The sequence below is a fragment of the Cheilinus undulatus genome, linkage group 5 (genome assembly GCF_018320785.1).
Source record: "Cheilinus undulatus linkage group 5, ASM1832078v1, whole genome shotgun sequence".
Classification (NCBI taxonomy): domain Eukaryota; kingdom Metazoa; phylum Chordata; class Actinopteri; order Labriformes; family Labridae; genus Cheilinus; species Cheilinus undulatus.
This window is the reverse complement of record NC_054869.1, coordinates 23,197,187-23,214,062: the sequence shown is the minus strand read 5'-3', so window position 1 is coordinate 23,214,062 and position 16,876 is coordinate 23,197,187. Positions and strand designations below refer to the sequence as shown.

At 37.9% G+C, this 16,876-nt stretch overlaps 1 protein-coding gene across 2 annotated transcripts; it reads left to right on the top strand.

Annotated features, from left to right (window-relative positions):
* Nucleotides 1-5,717: 5,717 nt before the first annotated feature.
* ciz1b (cdkn1a interacting zinc finger protein 1b) lies at nt 5,718-15,929 on the top strand. 2 transcript variants are annotated; one of them, XM_041786800.1, is made up of 15 exons: nt 5,718-5,800; nt 6,558-6,614; nt 7,642-7,729; nt 7,812-7,960; nt 8,378-8,463; nt 8,592-8,668; nt 9,779-9,919; nt 10,221-10,315; nt 10,395-10,485; nt 11,733-11,837; nt 12,105-12,293; nt 12,727-12,781; nt 13,568-13,689; nt 15,230-15,288; nt 15,443-15,929. In XM_041786800.1, exons 2-14 carry the CDS (start codon nt 6,595-6,597, stop codon nt 15,257-15,259), a joined length of 1,248 nt encoding a protein of 415 aa, XP_041642734.1. In that variant the 5' UTR covers nt 5,718-5,800; nt 6,558-6,594; the 3' UTR covers nt 15,260-15,288; nt 15,443-15,929. The 2 variants fall into 2 exon arrangements, with proteins under 2 accessions (XP_041642734.1, XP_041642733.1); XM_041786799.1 differs by lacking the exon at nt 15,230-15,288.
* Nucleotides 15,930-16,876: the final 947 nt, after the last annotated feature.

Sequence of the window (16,876 nt, the reverse complement as noted above, 5' to 3'; positions counted from 1 at the left end):
AGTTTCAGTAACAAACCTATGTTGGTTTGCTTTTTCTGTGGCATCATGTTGGAACAATACATTTTAAACTATATCAGTACTTATAAGACAACAGCAGTTACTCCAGCAAAATTTCTATCCTCATGTGTTTTTTAAATTACTATGACTGACTGTTAACCGTAATGTATAAAGATGCTTAAATGGGTAAAGTGCCATATTTCATTCCGATATTGCTACACTGGAAAAAAACTGTTGACATTTTTTTAGATCAAGAAGTCTCTAGCGTTATCTTTCCCGGGTAGAGCCCCATCTAACCCCAACAAACACTAACAGCTATAACAGAGGCAGTTTGATAAGTTTTATAAATATACCTGTTGGCATTGCTAGTCCCTACATTATATGGACAAAAGTATTCAGCTGCATGACCTTTACACCAACAGGGATTGTAATTACATTGTATTACTTTAATATGGAGCTGGTCCCTCTTTTGCAGCCTCCACTCTTCTTAAAAGATTTTTGAGTGTTTTTTGTGTGAATTTGTGCCCATTCATTCTGCAGAACATTTATGAGGTCAGGCACTGATGTTGGACATGAAGGCCTGTCTTGCAACCTCCATTCCAGCTCCTCCTAAAGGTACTATTAAGGTTGAGGTCAGGACCATGAAGGCCGGTCAAGTTCTTCCCCACTGAACTCATCAATCCATGTCTTTATGGTCCTTGCTTTGTGCACTGGAGCACAGTCATGTTGGAATAGAAAAGGGCCTTCCTCACACTGTTGCCACAAAGTTGGAAGCATAGCATTGTCAAAAATATCTTGGTATGCTGAAGCATTAAGATTGTCCTTCACTGGAGATAAGGGGCCTAGACCACACCCTGAAAAACAGCTCCATACCATTATCCCTCCTCCACCAAACTTCACAGTTGGCAAAATGCAGTCAGGCAGGTAATGATCTCCCAGCATCCACCAAACCCAGACTCACCTATCTGACTGCCAAACATACAGAAAAGCGAGATTTAGAACACGCTTCCACTGCTCCACAGTCGAGTTTCAGTGTGCCTTACACCACTCCATCTGATGCTTGGCATTAGACTTGGTGATGTGAGGCTTTCATACAGCTGCTTGGCCATGAAAACTCTTGCTGCAGTTTTTTGTTCTTACATTAATTCCAGTGGAAGTTTAGAACCCTTCAGACATGGAATCAGCAGAGCATTGTCGACTTTTATGCACCATGCGCATTAGCAACGGTGGACCTTACTCTGTGATTTTACATGGTCTTCCTCTGAGATGAGTTGTTGATGTTCCTAAATCCCTCTACTTTCTAATAATATCACTTACAGTTGACTGTAGAATATTCAGCAGGGATGACAGTTCTTAAACAGTCTTATTGGAAAGGTGGCATCCATCACAGTGCCTCACTTGAAGTCACTGAGCTCTTCAGAACAAATCATTTTGTATCACAAATGTTTGCAGATAGAGACTGAATGGCTAGGTGCTTGATTTATACACTTTTAGCGACAAGTCTGATTGAAACACCTGAATTCAATAATTAACAGGTGTGACCAAATACTTTTGTCCATATAATGTATCTGACACTTCAAGCTAAGTATTGACAACTAAGGCTAACATCCTCATGAAGATCATGAATAACATGTTTATGCTAATGGAGTGTGATTTTTAACATCCTCATCATCTTGGTTTGGCTTGTAACTTTGACAGCAGCAGCTTTTTGGCAGGTTTCATTGGTACTGCTGAGGCTGAAAGGATTATCATTAGTTCTGCAGACATTTGGCTACAAACAAAAATATTCAGTATTGGAACTGCCTTTACTTTTCTGTGCCTATCACCACCAGCACCTCCATGACAGGACTCTGTGCTGATAAAGATCCTGACCTCACAAAGACCCTCACACTGCTGACTTGAACACAAGCACACAGCCTAAATCACACCAAGAACCATAGAAATATGATCTGAGACCAAGGCGAGCAGACAGCAGGACTTCCTGAGGTGGATTCAGACCACAGAAAGTTCAAACACTCTGAATGGAAACGCAGTGGGACAGACAGAGAGTATTTCATTTCAGCTGCTGGTCTCAGAGGAAACTCAACAAATGTGGTGAATCTATTAACGCACAGAAACAGCAGCTGAGCTCTTAATGCTTCAAAACAGACTGATAAATCATCTGATAGGTTATCTAGACATTTTTACCTCTGTTCTGTGTCAGTCAAGGATGTAAAGACTTAACTGGATTCAAAGCAGTTCATGCTGGTGTGGTGAGAATTTTCTGCCCAAGAATCAGATAAAAACATTGTAACTGTATTTCTGAAGGATTTGAGAGCTTGTTCCCCAGGGCTCTTTTTGATTCTCTAATACTGAAGCAGATTCATGAATGTTTTTTCTGGATGAGGATCAGAGATGAAGACGTCCGTGGGAAGAGGAAGTCACACTGTGTCATCAATATGTATTCATGTTTGTGTGTTCAGTTTGATTGAGGAGAAGAGCCATGTTTGATGCAGACCGAAGACCTCAGGCAATGAACATGAAGCCACAGTCACATTTAATTTTCAGTCGTCCACATTTCAGCCATGTGCTGTTTTGTTATTATCTGGACAAATAGAACTGTCTCTTCGGAGGGAACTTTTCCATCCACAATGAAAAACACATTTTATTGTAAAAATATGATGGAGACTCAAATTAATAACAGATATAGTGAGTGAGAGTGAGAGTGAGAGAGAGAGAGAGTGATCCTTGGTGCCTGGAGACAGAGTTTACTGTACAAACAGTGACAGAGAAGATCAGTGAAGATCTCTTCATCTCAAGAGCAGTTGGGTGGAAATATGTAAACGAGTAGTTTTTTTAGTATACTTGTACTTTTTTGAGTATATTTTGAAATCAGTACTTTTACTTAAGTTAGGTTCAACCAGAATGACTGAACTTTTACTTGAATGAAATACTGTTGACTACACTGTAGCACAACTGAGAGAATGAGTCCTCATCACATCTTAAAACAGCTGCTGGACACAATAAAACTGGAGTATTTATATCTCAGGGTTTGAATTTTAACTCCTAAAGTGTAATTTTAACTCTATTCTGAGTGAAATTGTCTTTAGTGTTGTCTTTAATCTTTGGGGATATATAAGCGTAGTTCCCCACCATGCCCCATGCTCATGAGGCACATTTGCACCACGAGTGAAGTTATCCACTGAGAGACTGTGACTTTAGGTGCTCCTTAAGGATGCATAGTGTGTCAGAATGCATTGTCTTGTTAAAGTGTTGGTACTCTGCTTTGTGCTTACCACAAATCTAATTTCCACAGCTCATTCATATTTAATATTTTACACTTTCGACGGTTACTACATGTAGTGTGGACCTATATAGACACTTATTTCGTGTTAAATCTAACTCCTGAGTTTTTTTTTTTTTTTTTTTTTTACTTTATTATAGAGATGTGACTTTACCTGAACAACCTGGTTGGCGATATATTCTCTTGTTGTTCTTGCCAACAAAGAAAAATCATATTTTACTGTACAACTCCTCAGTAGAAACTCAGAACTTAAAGTAAACTTTAAATCAAATTCTTCTCACTTTTACTTAATAATAATAATAATAATAATAATAATACATTTTATTTATAAAGGCCACAATATTTATCAAGGTCACAATACAATAAAAACAAATACAATAAAAACAACAGATAAAAGCAAATACAGTATAAAATGGGACAAAGTAATTACAGAGAACAGGCTACTTAAGTAGATTTATTGACCAGTACTTTTACTTTCATAGATTTTAACCAGAGTAACTGTACTTACCTTTAGCACAATAGTTGTATGCTTTTTTCCACCTCTGATTGTATGTTTTTCGTGATTATTGCCAGATGTAGGTAAGGACACTATGGAACAGCTAGTTCTAAGTATTCTGATTGTACAAGAGGTGGTGAGTGCTGATAGTAAAGTTTAGTAAGTAAAGTTTATTTATATAGATATAGATACAACATCACTGAAACTCTCCACAGTGTTTATCACACTGAAAATGAACTTAATACAAAGAAGCTAAAGGCACTTTATAGCATTTTCCCCACGACTGAACATGTATGCTCTACAGCCTTGGTTCTCAACTGGTGGGTCAGGACCTAAAGGTGTATTACAGAGCCATTTTGCAGAGGGTGGCAGTTGTGTACCTGTAAAAAAAATATGTGGCAAAAGGTTTATGATGTGCTTTTATTTTGAAGGAAATGTCTTCAACTCTGTTCCGTTACGCTTTTTGTTCCATTTCATGTGCAAACTGACACATTTTTTTATTTGTAAACATTGGTTATGATTGAGAAATCTAAGAAATTTGGGTCTCAGTTTGTCATTGAGGAGGTTGTGGTGGGTCCTGATGCTAAACCAGTTGAGAACCACTAGTCTAGAGGGTGCTTGACCATGTTTTGTCTACTTGGAGCACCTTAGAGCAGTGGTTCTCAACTTCAAATAAAAGCACACCATAGACTTTTTTTCCCATTGGTGTTTTTTTTTTTTTGTTTGTTTGTTTTGTTTTTTTGGAGGTAATCTGTAAACAACAAAATGTCAGTTTTTTTTTTCAAGAATGGACATCAGAGGCAGCATGAACAAAGAAAAGAGATTGGGAACTACTAAGGAAGGGATCTGTCCATCTGTCTTTTTCTTATCTTTAAGTAGGTATTAGCTTTTGCCACTGCAGCTCATATCATGACATTTCTATAATTCATGTTGTCACTTAATTCTTTGTTTCCACGTGTTTTTAGTATTCATTCCACAGTTTCCTAGTTGGTGACAAGTAAAATATGTATGGTTTTGAGGTGAATTTGATGGGTGTCCCTCCACCAGGATGAAAACAGCACTTCCAGAGGCAGACAGTCATTGTACATATAAGTTTCAAGTGAAAATAATAACAAACCCTCTTCCCCTTGTAGGGCCCTTATACTTACCACCCACTGTGCTGTTGGGGCTGTAAAGTCCTGCTGAACCCACACTAGTTAGACTGAAGAGTTTAATGACTTCAAATATTTGTCCACAGTAAATCACACATTTCCTATATGCTGGCCTCTACAGAACAGGGCAGGGTTTAACCCACAAAGCTGCAGCTCCTCCGTCTGCTGAGCCAATCCAGGAAATACCAGCAGCTTCAAATAACTTCCAGACCTCTTCGGCCAATCACAGCTCTGCCCTGGAGCCTGGAAACACACAGTATATTTGGAGCTTATGTCTTTATTTATTTACCTACAGATAAATCCACAGAGAGGATCTGATGCAGATCAGCATCACTGTAAGTGGTCTTTATTTTCATCTGTATTCCTCCCTTTAGTTGTTGGAGTAGTGATTAAAACAACAGATAGGCCAAAACATATGAGTTAGAGTAGAAGCTGGAAAAAGTGATGAGTTTGACAGTTTTTAAAAAAAGTAAAAGCAGCAGGATCTGAAAATAGAGTTAATGCAGAACAACATCACAGTGAAAATATGTCAAATAAAAAGTGCATCTGTCATCTGACTGTGCAGATCAACTAGTCCTTTTCAACGTCAGCCAAGCCATATTTTACCTCAGCACAGACATCCTGGCGGTGAAATTTATAAATCATCACTGAAATATGTCCACTGAATGATGAACTTAATTATAAACGGTGTACGTCCAATGAGCTGTTGAGAATTGTGATGGTTCAGGTTTTCAAAAAGACGCTGCAGTTCCTCAAATGGACATGGTTCTTACTCCAGGCCGCCAGAGGGCGACAGAGCAACTCAGGGTCTGTGTTTACATTTGGCTGAGTATGCTATTAGCGGAGTCAGCTGGAGCACCTTTGAGTGAAAGGGTGAGTTAACTTTACCTTTAATCAGATTGAAGGATGTAAACTAACTACAACATATGCTCTACCAAAACCAAAACTAAAGATAAATCGTAGAGGTCAGGCTTTGGTTAAGTCTGTACAGCTGCTATCCCCTGTTAACGCTAGCCAAACCACGGTGCCAGGCTTCACTCAAATAACTGCGAATTTAAACTTTACCTGCACTTAACTGAGTATAACTGGTAGTTGATCAATACATTTAGATATATGAATGATCTATACATGTCAGGTAATAATTCGGCTGTCTTCATATGTACGAACAATTTATTTCCAAACTTTCATTTATTTTCGTTGCAGTTCACGTTTAAGAATACAATGCTCCTCTGAAGCTTCTCCTGCGCACCAGTGAGATAGACGCTCTGGCTTCCAGCTTTAAAATTGAAGTCGATATTTATAGACAGTTTAAACATTTTTAGAAGGTAGGCTTGAGTATCTGAATCCATTAAGTTCAGAAAAATAAACTTTAAATACTGACATGGCTAAGAAGGAAAAGCCACTAGTGTACTCAATTAGACAGTCTGTGGTCTGTTTCTCAGTCACGCTCTTCAGTGAAAGTTTCAGCTGAAATAATCTAATTTGTAATACTTTAAATTTATTTTTAGGGACTGGAGTTACTTTTTAGGCTCTAGTACCTGTAGCTTTTACTTTAACATCTGATATGGTTTTGTTTCTTTTCTCCAAATCTTAAATAAACTAAGAAAATCATATTCTACCACCTTTACAGGTGTGTTTGATTGCGGCCAACATATCCAGCCTTCATCATGGTCAAACAGCAGCGGAGGTAAGAAGTTGCATGAAGCAGGGACATGTGGCTACAGCTGTTGGGTTATATTACAGTAATAAAATATAAAAAGGTACACTGATCATGACACTGATAGTCAAGGACGTTGGTTCCCAGTCTGGGGTCCTGGACCCCCGGGGGCACCAGAGATTTCAGGAGTGTGCAAGAGTCTGTCTGCTCTGAGGTTATTAAAATTAGGCTCAGGGCTAAATGGAAAAAAGTAATGGTCAAGGAAAGCAAGTGGAAAATCATTATTTTAACTTGTGTTATAAATACAGGTGTTTAAAAACAGAATATTTTCAGTTATTAAATGATGATCTGTTACAGTGTAAACTACCCAGATGTGCATAAGCTTTGACTCTACCAGCTGCATCATTAAAGTGATGTCCACATAGCGAGCTGACCGAGCAGTGAGCTTGGGCTATTGCTAGAGCCTCTTCTGCAGCCACTGCCAATATTTAACAATCCTTGAACACTTTATTAAACGTATGCGCTAAAACTGAGAAATCAGCACTCAAAAATTTTCTTTTAGGCAGATTTATTGAGGCAACGCAGTCATCACAATGGATGCATTTCAACTATGATTCAAAACGTGTCCGTTTTGACAATTGCTTTGCATAAGTAAAACTGCCTGAAAGGACATTTGTTTGAGTGCTGACTTCTCAGCTTTAGTAAGTCTTTTTTTTGTGCACCTTAAGAAGTTTATTGTTTGGAGTGTGCTTCTTTTTTGCCTTCTTTTGTGAAATGTCTGTGCCATCACTGAGAAAATTCTTTGTTCTTTACTCTTCCATCAGTGGGTCACTTTGTTTGTTGCAATATAAAACCTCAACTTGAACCTTTCTCTGTAGACTGGAAATTGTGTCTTTGTTTGAGATGACTTTTAGCAAAAAATGTTTAAAGACTAGATCCAACTGGTACAGCAATGGCTATAAATTTAGAAAAGTTAAAATGACTAACTTTTGATAAGTGCTCCATAAAACCCCTCTTTTAAAAGGTCAAACTATCCCTTTACTGTTTTTCCCTGCAGGTGTCTCACACCTGCTACTATGAGCAATGTGACACAGGTTCGATTCCCTGTTGGCCATGTGCAGAGGAGACAGGCTACAGCTCAGCAGGTAAACTTCATCAACTTCCCATCCTCCTTTTCTGCACATCTAAAAAAACACTGTTTCACTTTTTAAATTTTTAAAAAATCAGGTTTCGGGCAGAAAGTCAGGAAGTTCAGGGACGGGAAGCTCTGACAGTGGGCTGTGCTGTAGCTCTGCCTCCACAGAAGAAGAGAATGGAGAAAAGGGACCAGACAGAAATTCAGGAGAGCTTGAGACAAAGAGGGCGAGACTGGAAAGGTCAGTGACATGATGAGGTGACATATGAATCTTCAGCCACAGCTGACAGAGGCAGCTCTGTGATTGTGTCTGTTTCTAAAGAGTTAACAACAGATCACCACTGATTAATCTAGTATGCAAACAACCCACTGTTACTATTTACTGTCAAAATCAATCAACTAACATCACAGTAGTTAAATTTCACACAGTACTCATCATGCAGAATGATATATATAACACTACTGGACCAGGATTACAGCTGCCTTTATTAGATCTTTAATATTGCCACCGGCCATTTTAATAACTGTGAATATTCTTCTATCACTATCCCATCATCATTTAGCTTCCTAACATTCATTAGAAGTGAAATCAGACTATGAACACACTCAGCAACAAATCTATGAAGATTTCATATTCACAGACTTCGTATTTTTACAGACCTGAGGAGGCTGCAGCTGGGATCAATGAAGAGAAAGCTCCAGTGTTATATGGGGAACCAGGAAGGGAGAGCTGCTACACTAAAGGTAATCGATGATTGTGAACTCAGGATGCAGTCCCTCAGTCCCTCCAAATATGAAGCTAATGAGACTGAAATACATTATATGCTGGAGATTCAAAGGCTTAAAATGTGTTTGATTTTTGTGTTTTATAGATGGTGTTTCACTAAGACTTGCTCATTCAGACCAGCAGGGGTCAGCAGAGCTCAGTGAGGACAGCAGAGCAGCTGAGGTGACAGGACATGCCCAACAACTGGGGGTGTCAAACTCAGTAACAGCAGGGGCCGGATTCTGAATTTAGGTCCAACCTGAGGACCTAATAGGGGCAACATTGAACCATAGACTGTCAACCTCGTTTTAAACAGTACTGAATTATGGAAAAATAAAAAACTTAGCTCAAAAAGGAGTTTGAGATTATAAAAAAGTAAAAATGCTAAGTATATGGGCTAAATATCTGAGATAAAAGGTCAGTTTCTTAGTACAAAAGGTCAAATCATGAAATTTAAAGTCACAATAAGGTTTTTAAAAGGCAAATATATGAGATAGAGGGTAAAACATTACTTTAAATTGAAATCATGAGTTTAAAGGTCAAAATATGAGATAAAATTCAAAATCATGACTTTTAAAGGTCAAAATATGAGATAAAATTCAGAATCATGACTTTAAAAGTCAAAATAATTTGATAGAATTGGAAATCATAGGTTTTTAAAGGTCAAAACAGAATATTTAAGTCAAAATCACGAGTTTTGAAGGTCAAAATATGAGATACAATTCAAAATTATGAGTTTTAAAGGTCAAAATATGAGATTAAATTAAAAATGATGAGTTTTAAAGGTTGAAATATGAGTGTACATTTCAAATTTTTAGTCAAAAATTCAAAGTTAGAAGCTGGATAGGTGAAAACATGATATAAAACTCAAAGTCATTAGTTTAAAAGGCTGAAAAATGACTGAAAAATCAAATTTGTGAATGTAAAAAGTCAAAATATGAGATAATGTAAATATCATAAGTTTAGGACTGAATTGTGTTATGCAAAATTGGACATATGAAATGAAAACACAAATTAATTTTCTCCTCCACATTCCTGACTTTTTATCTATTTATTTTTACTCTTTATCCTTAAAGTTTTATGATTTATCAAGGATATTTTAAATCATAAAAGTCAAGTACCGTAAGTTATACTGCTTGGCTAGTTATAATAAAATTATTATATGATCTGGGTGTAATTGTGCCACAGGCCGGATTTGGCCCCTGGGCCTTGAATTTGACACCCTGCCCCAACACTGTACTGATTTCCATCTTAATCACTTTGTTACCTCACTCATGACTCTGTGTGTATCAGCTGCAGAGTGTCGCATCCCTAAAGGTCACCATCCAGCAGAGCAGTGAGAGCAGAGAGTTTGGTCAGACAGACAGAACGGCTGACAGACTGACAGGTGGACTCCACTGTCACGTGTGCAACATCACCTGTCGCTCTGTGCAGGTGAGAACACACCTGAGGCCTGTCCTGCAAAACAAGTTATGGGTTTTATCCTGTTTTATCCTGGGTTTACAGCGTTAAGTTACCATGGTTATCTACCCCGTTAAGAAGTGAACAGCTAAGTACTAAACTGAACTATTGTTGTACTGAAAATCAGAAGTTACCTTGCTAAGTAGAGATCCAGCTTCATCCATAACCCAGTACAATAAAGTTAAATCACCCTAAATCTGCTGTGGCTTCTTACATGCATGGAAGTGTTTCTGCTCAAGGGTGACGTTATTGAACATGTTTGTGTTTTTCTTAGGTATTTCAGGAACACATGGCAGCATCAGAACACCTGAGGAAAATGAAGGAGATCACTCAATCCATCCGCCTCAACACACACTCACTCCAGGACAGGTAAGCACACACTAAATCATACACATGCAAGCACAATCTGTAAACAAACTCAGTGTGTTGTTCCACCTTTGTCCTTCAGCTGTCGGCCTGACTCACGAAGATGGTGCGACACCTGTCAGACTCACTTCAGAGGGGATGTCATCGTCCACAGGCGGACAAAACAACACAAGGTAGGAAAATCAAAAGTGACAGTAAAGAAGTTCGTGTAAAGCAATGATAAATGGACTTACGTGCTGTGATACAGCAGAAGATAATGTTTTTAATCAAGGCCACATTTCAGGAAACAAATCGCTTTGTACGAGAAATTAAAGATGCGCTACGCTTAACTGTCAAAAAGCTGTAAAGCCAAATGTAATGGCATCCAGGGAAGATGCAGATGTAGAATGAAAACATGCCTAGCTAACAAAATTGGAGATGGTAATGATGAAAGTGTTTTAAGATGTGATTAAGCAGGAAAGCTTAATATGCCAAATACTCACACTGCTTTCACATCATTGTACTGATAGAAGAGTGAGATTATTCCGAGAAACCCAAGTGTATCTTTGAGCCACTAATTTGAACCCACCCAGGAGTGTAAAGTAAGAAATTGCTAAGCCTATAAACAATTCACCCTGTTGGATGTTTTACCCATTTACGGATTTTTAAAATGAGTCGTGGTCAATATAGTTTGGCATTTTTGACCAAAATCGACCAATTTGATAAAAACATGTAATGTAAAACAAGTGACTGCATAAATATTCACCCCCTTCAAGTCAATATTCAGTAGATGCACCTTTGGCTGCAATCATAGCACTGAGTGTGTGTGGATAGGTCTCAATCAGGCTTGCACATCTGGACGCCGCAACGTTACTCCATTCCTCTTTACAAAACTGCTATGCTCTGTCAGGTTGCACAGAGATCAACGTGAAGCCACAAATCAGCTATTGCATTGAGGTCTGAGCTTTGACTCAGCCACTCCAGAATATTCACCTTGTTTTCTTTAAACTATTTCTGTGAAGCTTTCTCTGTATGCTTCAGGTCAGTGTCTTGCTGGAACATAAATACTAAGCCACAGTTCTGTTGCAGGATGAGTAAGATTGTCCTCCAGGATTTTCCTATATTTTGCTACATTCATTTTACCCTCCACCTTTACAAGCCTTCCGGGACCGACAGCTAAGAAGCATCCCCACAGCATGATGCTGCCATCACCGTGCTTCACACTGGTGTGTTTGTGGTGATGTGCAGTGTTTGGTGTTTGCCAAATGTAGCATTTGTCTGATAAAGAGAGAATTTGTCAAAAAAGGGTTTAAAAAAAAGCTTGTTATGAGTAAAACTCAGTCCTGCACCAGAAGAAGAACTTCAAGCAAAATAAAAAAACATGAATGAGCAAGTGTATGAATGACTGAATACCCACCCTCAAACCTTCCCCTCTCTCCAGATGTGTAAGCAGCTGTGTCGTCCCTTCTGTCCGGTGTGCAAATGTCACTTCAGGACTCCCAGGAAGTTTGTGGAGCACATGAAGTCAGCAGAGCACAAACAGAAGGTGAGCTAGGGGTGTCATAATTGATCTATAATCCAACTGTGAAGGGCTGGCATTCCTGAGTGTGACATTGTGCAATTTAATTGTAAATATTCAGGGTTAAAAATATTAATTTTTCCTTTTTACGGATCCAATTTTCAGCATTAACAGTGCATATGTTGTAGTAAATTATAAATGTTTTTAGATATAAGTTTTTAATATTTTTTCCACATATTTTTTCCGTTTTATTTGTGATTGAATGTATCGGCTTTGTTTTCTGTGTCCTTCCAGGTGCAGCCGGAGGAGGCTCAGGAGGAGGAGCTAATCATAGTGGATGCCGTTGGCTGCTTTGAGGGAGAAGAAGAAGAAGACGAAGAGGAGGAGGAAGTGGAGGAGGAGGAAGTGGAAGCAGAAGCAGCTGATGTAGGGGAAGAGGAGGAAGGGGTAGGAAAAGAAAAAGCAAAGGAAGAAGGCTGGGAGGTAAATGCCTTTTATCTGCTGAGTGGTTAAGGGTTGTGTTTGTGTCTGCTTGATAAAAGTATCCTGGAAAGGATACATCCAACCAAGACAAGCGGACAGCTCTGCATGTTGTCCATTTTACCATTTAACTATTCAGTTGTTGAGTCAAAATAACCTCTAAAAAAGGATGGTATTCAAAGTGGTATTGCACAGCTGTAATTTTATCCGTCAAATGTTCTGAAAAGGTCCCTGAACTCAGTTGTTCTCCTTCAAAGAAACAAGCTACGTCTCATCGGGAATAGCTGATGTTATTCATTGAATTTGATGAACTCCTGTGACTTTATTACACCAGCTGTATCCTACCCAAAGAAAACATATGAAACACTCAGAAAGTGTTACAATTTCTGTTGTCAGAACATTTTTAAGGATCTTTATGTGTTCTTTTATGTATCAGGAAGCAGACCCACAGGAAACAGAAGAGGAGGAATATGATCCCCACACTACCTATGGTATGTACCTTTAGTTACAACAGTATGCTCACTGTCACTGCTATATGATGGCCCTTGGCTGCCCCTGTATGGATGTCACTCTGCTCTGAAAGGGTCACTCAGAAACAGACTTAACATACACTTTGCTGAAGCTCTGTACCAGCAGTCAAGAGTGGTCTTAATTCAATATTAATTCAGCGCTAAGGAAAAAAATGTGTCAGTGTTTGATGCTGTGCATTTGCATGGGATAAGCAAAGTCTGTAATGTATTAGAATTTACAGACCTTTTTAAATGAAAACATGGAGTTGCTGCAATGACGAAATGTTGGACCTTGATTTGTATAACTCTAACAGTCTGTCATTCTGCACTCCAGACTTAGTGACAACAGTCTGCAGTTTTTAGCTTACACATTCAAGTCCAGACAGAGCTCTGTTGAGCTGTTGGTGAATGAAGGAAATGTCTGTAAAATTTTAAAATTTGGAAATTAAACCAAGGGGCCTGAGAGGATGCTTTAAGTTTTGTGTTTTCCTTGAAAGCTGACAAACTGTTTAAAACAAAAAGAGGCTCAGATCTACAAAACAAGTCATCCATCAAGATGCAGATTTTGTCTGTTTTGGTTACATCTTCAAAATGTACGTTGCACTTTTCAAAGTTTTTGCTTCACATTTTCTTTTTTATCTACATTCTCTTGATGAACTTTGGCTTTGTAAATGTTGCTTTAAACTTTATTTGGAATTATTTTCTATTTCTATCTAAAAAAAAAAGAAAATAAGTTTTCAAAAATAATGCATCTTTTTATCTCTTCAGGAAGTAGTTTTGTGGTTCCTGTTTCTGGCTTCCTTTGTCGACTTTGCAACAAGTTCTTCTACAGAGAGACAACAGCCCGACACACACACTGCAGGACACACACACACTACCTCAACCTGAAGGTAAAACACAGACTTACCTGGTGCTAACCCTCAACCATCTCAGCTAATAGCTGGGGTCTGTTAGCTGTAAATTATTCATGTCAGCATTAACTAAAGAATTATGACCTTCACAAATCAGGTTATAGCCCACAAACGAATTATTTATAGAGATAAATTATGAATGTTTACAGCCACAGTCAGATGTTACTGTTGTGTAGCTAAATGAAGAAACTATTATCAGCAGGCTGATATCTGCTTTAAAAGAAATGTATGGAGGTTTAAGAGAGATTTATGAAGTATTATTCAAAAATCAGACCCAGAACTTGATAGATTATCTTTAACACTGACATTAATATGGAGATTTGAAATAAAACTTCACTGAAATAAAAGAAAAAGAACTCAAATGACAAGAAATTACACTAAAGGGATAATTAAAGACCCTGTAAAGTGAAATCCAAAATTTTTGTCTTAACACACCCAATATGTTGGATTTGGTTGCTGTAAACATTTGAAAACACTGAAAACACCATCTATATGATATTGATTTTTGGATTGAAGGTTTTTACACACTAAATCTGTTATTTTCAGATGCGTTTTTTTTTTTTCGGATCCTAAATCAAAAAAACGTCAAGCACTCAGCCCTTACACACTGAGTCTGTTGCGTTTTAATTTGCCTTCTCTGCCAAACTTCGTAGAATGTGGCAAATTGTTTCCTACTGTGAGCCTGTGGCTCTGCCACTCCTTTAAAATTCTGCTGGATCCATCCATCCTGACAGAGAGCTTCATACAGCTCCTGCTCATGCGTCATAGTACTGAGCTGTCATGGCTTATATCCACATAACACACTAAACCAAACTACGGTGCTTAATGTGAGGTTTTTGTGTGAGAGGGGGAGAGAGAAAGGGAGGGGTTTGGGGGGGGTGGGCTGGGGTGAGCAAGCAAAAGAGGATAAAGCAACAAGCGTTGATCTGAATCATCGTCATTCACCTAGCTATCTGTTATATTTCCATGGCTGATATCCACATAATAAATGAGCAAACGTTGTTTTTTAAAGCGAGGTTTCAGTGAGAAAGAGAGAGAAGAGGGGTCTGACGGAGGTGAACAAGAAAGGAGGAAGTGACGAACGAAAATTTCTGTGGCAGTGTTCAAACATGATTTGAACAGAATGAGATTGATTTTATTTTTTTTAACGTGCAAAAAATTTGGACGACAAACACAGACTCAGTTAATGTGATGCCATGATTACTTTTATCTCAAAATTACAGACTGTTGTTTTTAAACAGTGCATTGACTGGACAAAATATATTTAGCATGTTTCTTTTGAATTTTGTACATGAACCTGTAATTTTTGAGGTTGCTGGACTAATTTTGTAATATACACTCAATATTGTAATTTGTCTTCCCTGACACCAGTTTTGTCTGGATTGTTAATCTGCAGGGAAGCAACTTCAGATCACTAGTTGTAGAAAAGTAAGGGATTTTCCAGCTATATGAGGTTATGTCTGAGTGAATTGATATCTCAAAATTATTTATCTGTCACTTTATCTGTCACTATCTCAAGGCTGATCACAGAGGAACCAGCACAAAGTAGATTCTAGTCCTTGGTGCTCATCCCTTATGGTGAGGATAGATGGAAAAAATTCCCTATGTGTAATTTAGATGTAAAATTTAACATTTGCACTCCTAACATTATAAGGGATCAACCACTGAAAAACCCTCTCACAGACTGAAGAAAAACTAATGTGTTTTTAATATTTTTATTTTATTTCTTTAGAATCACAGAGCTCAGAGGAAACATGAAGACAAGGACAGATCTGCTCTGACCTGACCTACTCACCTTGTCTCCCACAATGCATCTGTGTATCCAGGATGATGGACCAATAATGTCATCATCCTGCTTGTGTGTTAACATGCACCTAAACTGCAAAGAACTCTAACACATTGAGTCCCTTTACCAAGAGTTTTGATAAAGATCAATAGCTGGGTGAATATGCACCCAGCTTACAGCAGCTAGGTGTTTTCATACTGCTTCATCACTGACATCTAGTGGCTGTTAGTGGAACTGCAGCATATACTCATAAGTCACGGCAGTGGAATTTTGCTGGAGAGATATTTATACAGATAAAGATTTTCATTTTATTTTAGCATGAATCCCAGTAGTGAATTTGACTAACAACATATTTTAACAGAGGAACTACTCAATTGTAAATGACCCTTTATTGTTAATGTTATAAATGTATGTCTTGTTGGACAAATGTGAATGCTGCCTTTGCTTAATCATTTCTTGACTCATGATCAAAACTACAACTACCTTAAGGTTCTATTCTTTAATTTATATATAGAAAATATGATAAAGAAACATACAAAGTAAAAAAGTGAAGTCTTCAACATATCAGTTTGGAGAAATAGAGAACTCTATAAACTCTATATCTGGTGCCCTGAAATGGTTTTTAAAAATTGTTAGATTGTCTGGATCAGCTATTCCCAAACTTGTGCTGAGGGCCAATTTGACACCTGAAAATCTTCTGGGGCCTACCAAAACCCTTTTACAACCATAACATGAGACTCAGGTGGGACGTGTTTCATAAACAGGGAATTTCAGTGCAAATGCTGTGCATGCCAGATACTTTAACATTACTCAGAATGTGTTTGTGAGGTCACATAGTACAATTAATGAGCCTTTGCCATTTTATCAGGGCACCTGCAAAGTCACTTGAATTTTCTTTTTTTATCTTTATCTTTATCTCTGCAAATGTACTTTGTTGCCCAGCAAACTCCTCCCAAGTCACACTAATGTCTCAAAATACAATGATACATTTTTTAATTTGGGAAGTGAGCAGCATAGTAGCATGTTTAATGGAGTGTCACCAGTTAATCCACCACTAAGTAAACCGCAACACCGGTTGTATATCTCTGGGGCCCTTACTTTGAGCACTGCTGTAATAAATCCTGGTCTCACTTCTGCTGATTTATTTATCAATAAAGTGTTTAATATCTGTATAACCATGGGGTCATGGCACGTGTAAAAAAAAAACAACTATAAAAGAATGAAAGACGCTAAAAGAAGATAACTTGAATGACAAAATACCAAAAATGAAAAATATATTTTTTTTTATTTCCTATGTATTTCATGTATTCCTCTTTGTATTTTTTGATGAATGTCTTTTTCTTCATCCTCTGTTTGTTTAAATACCTTATTTCCTTCATA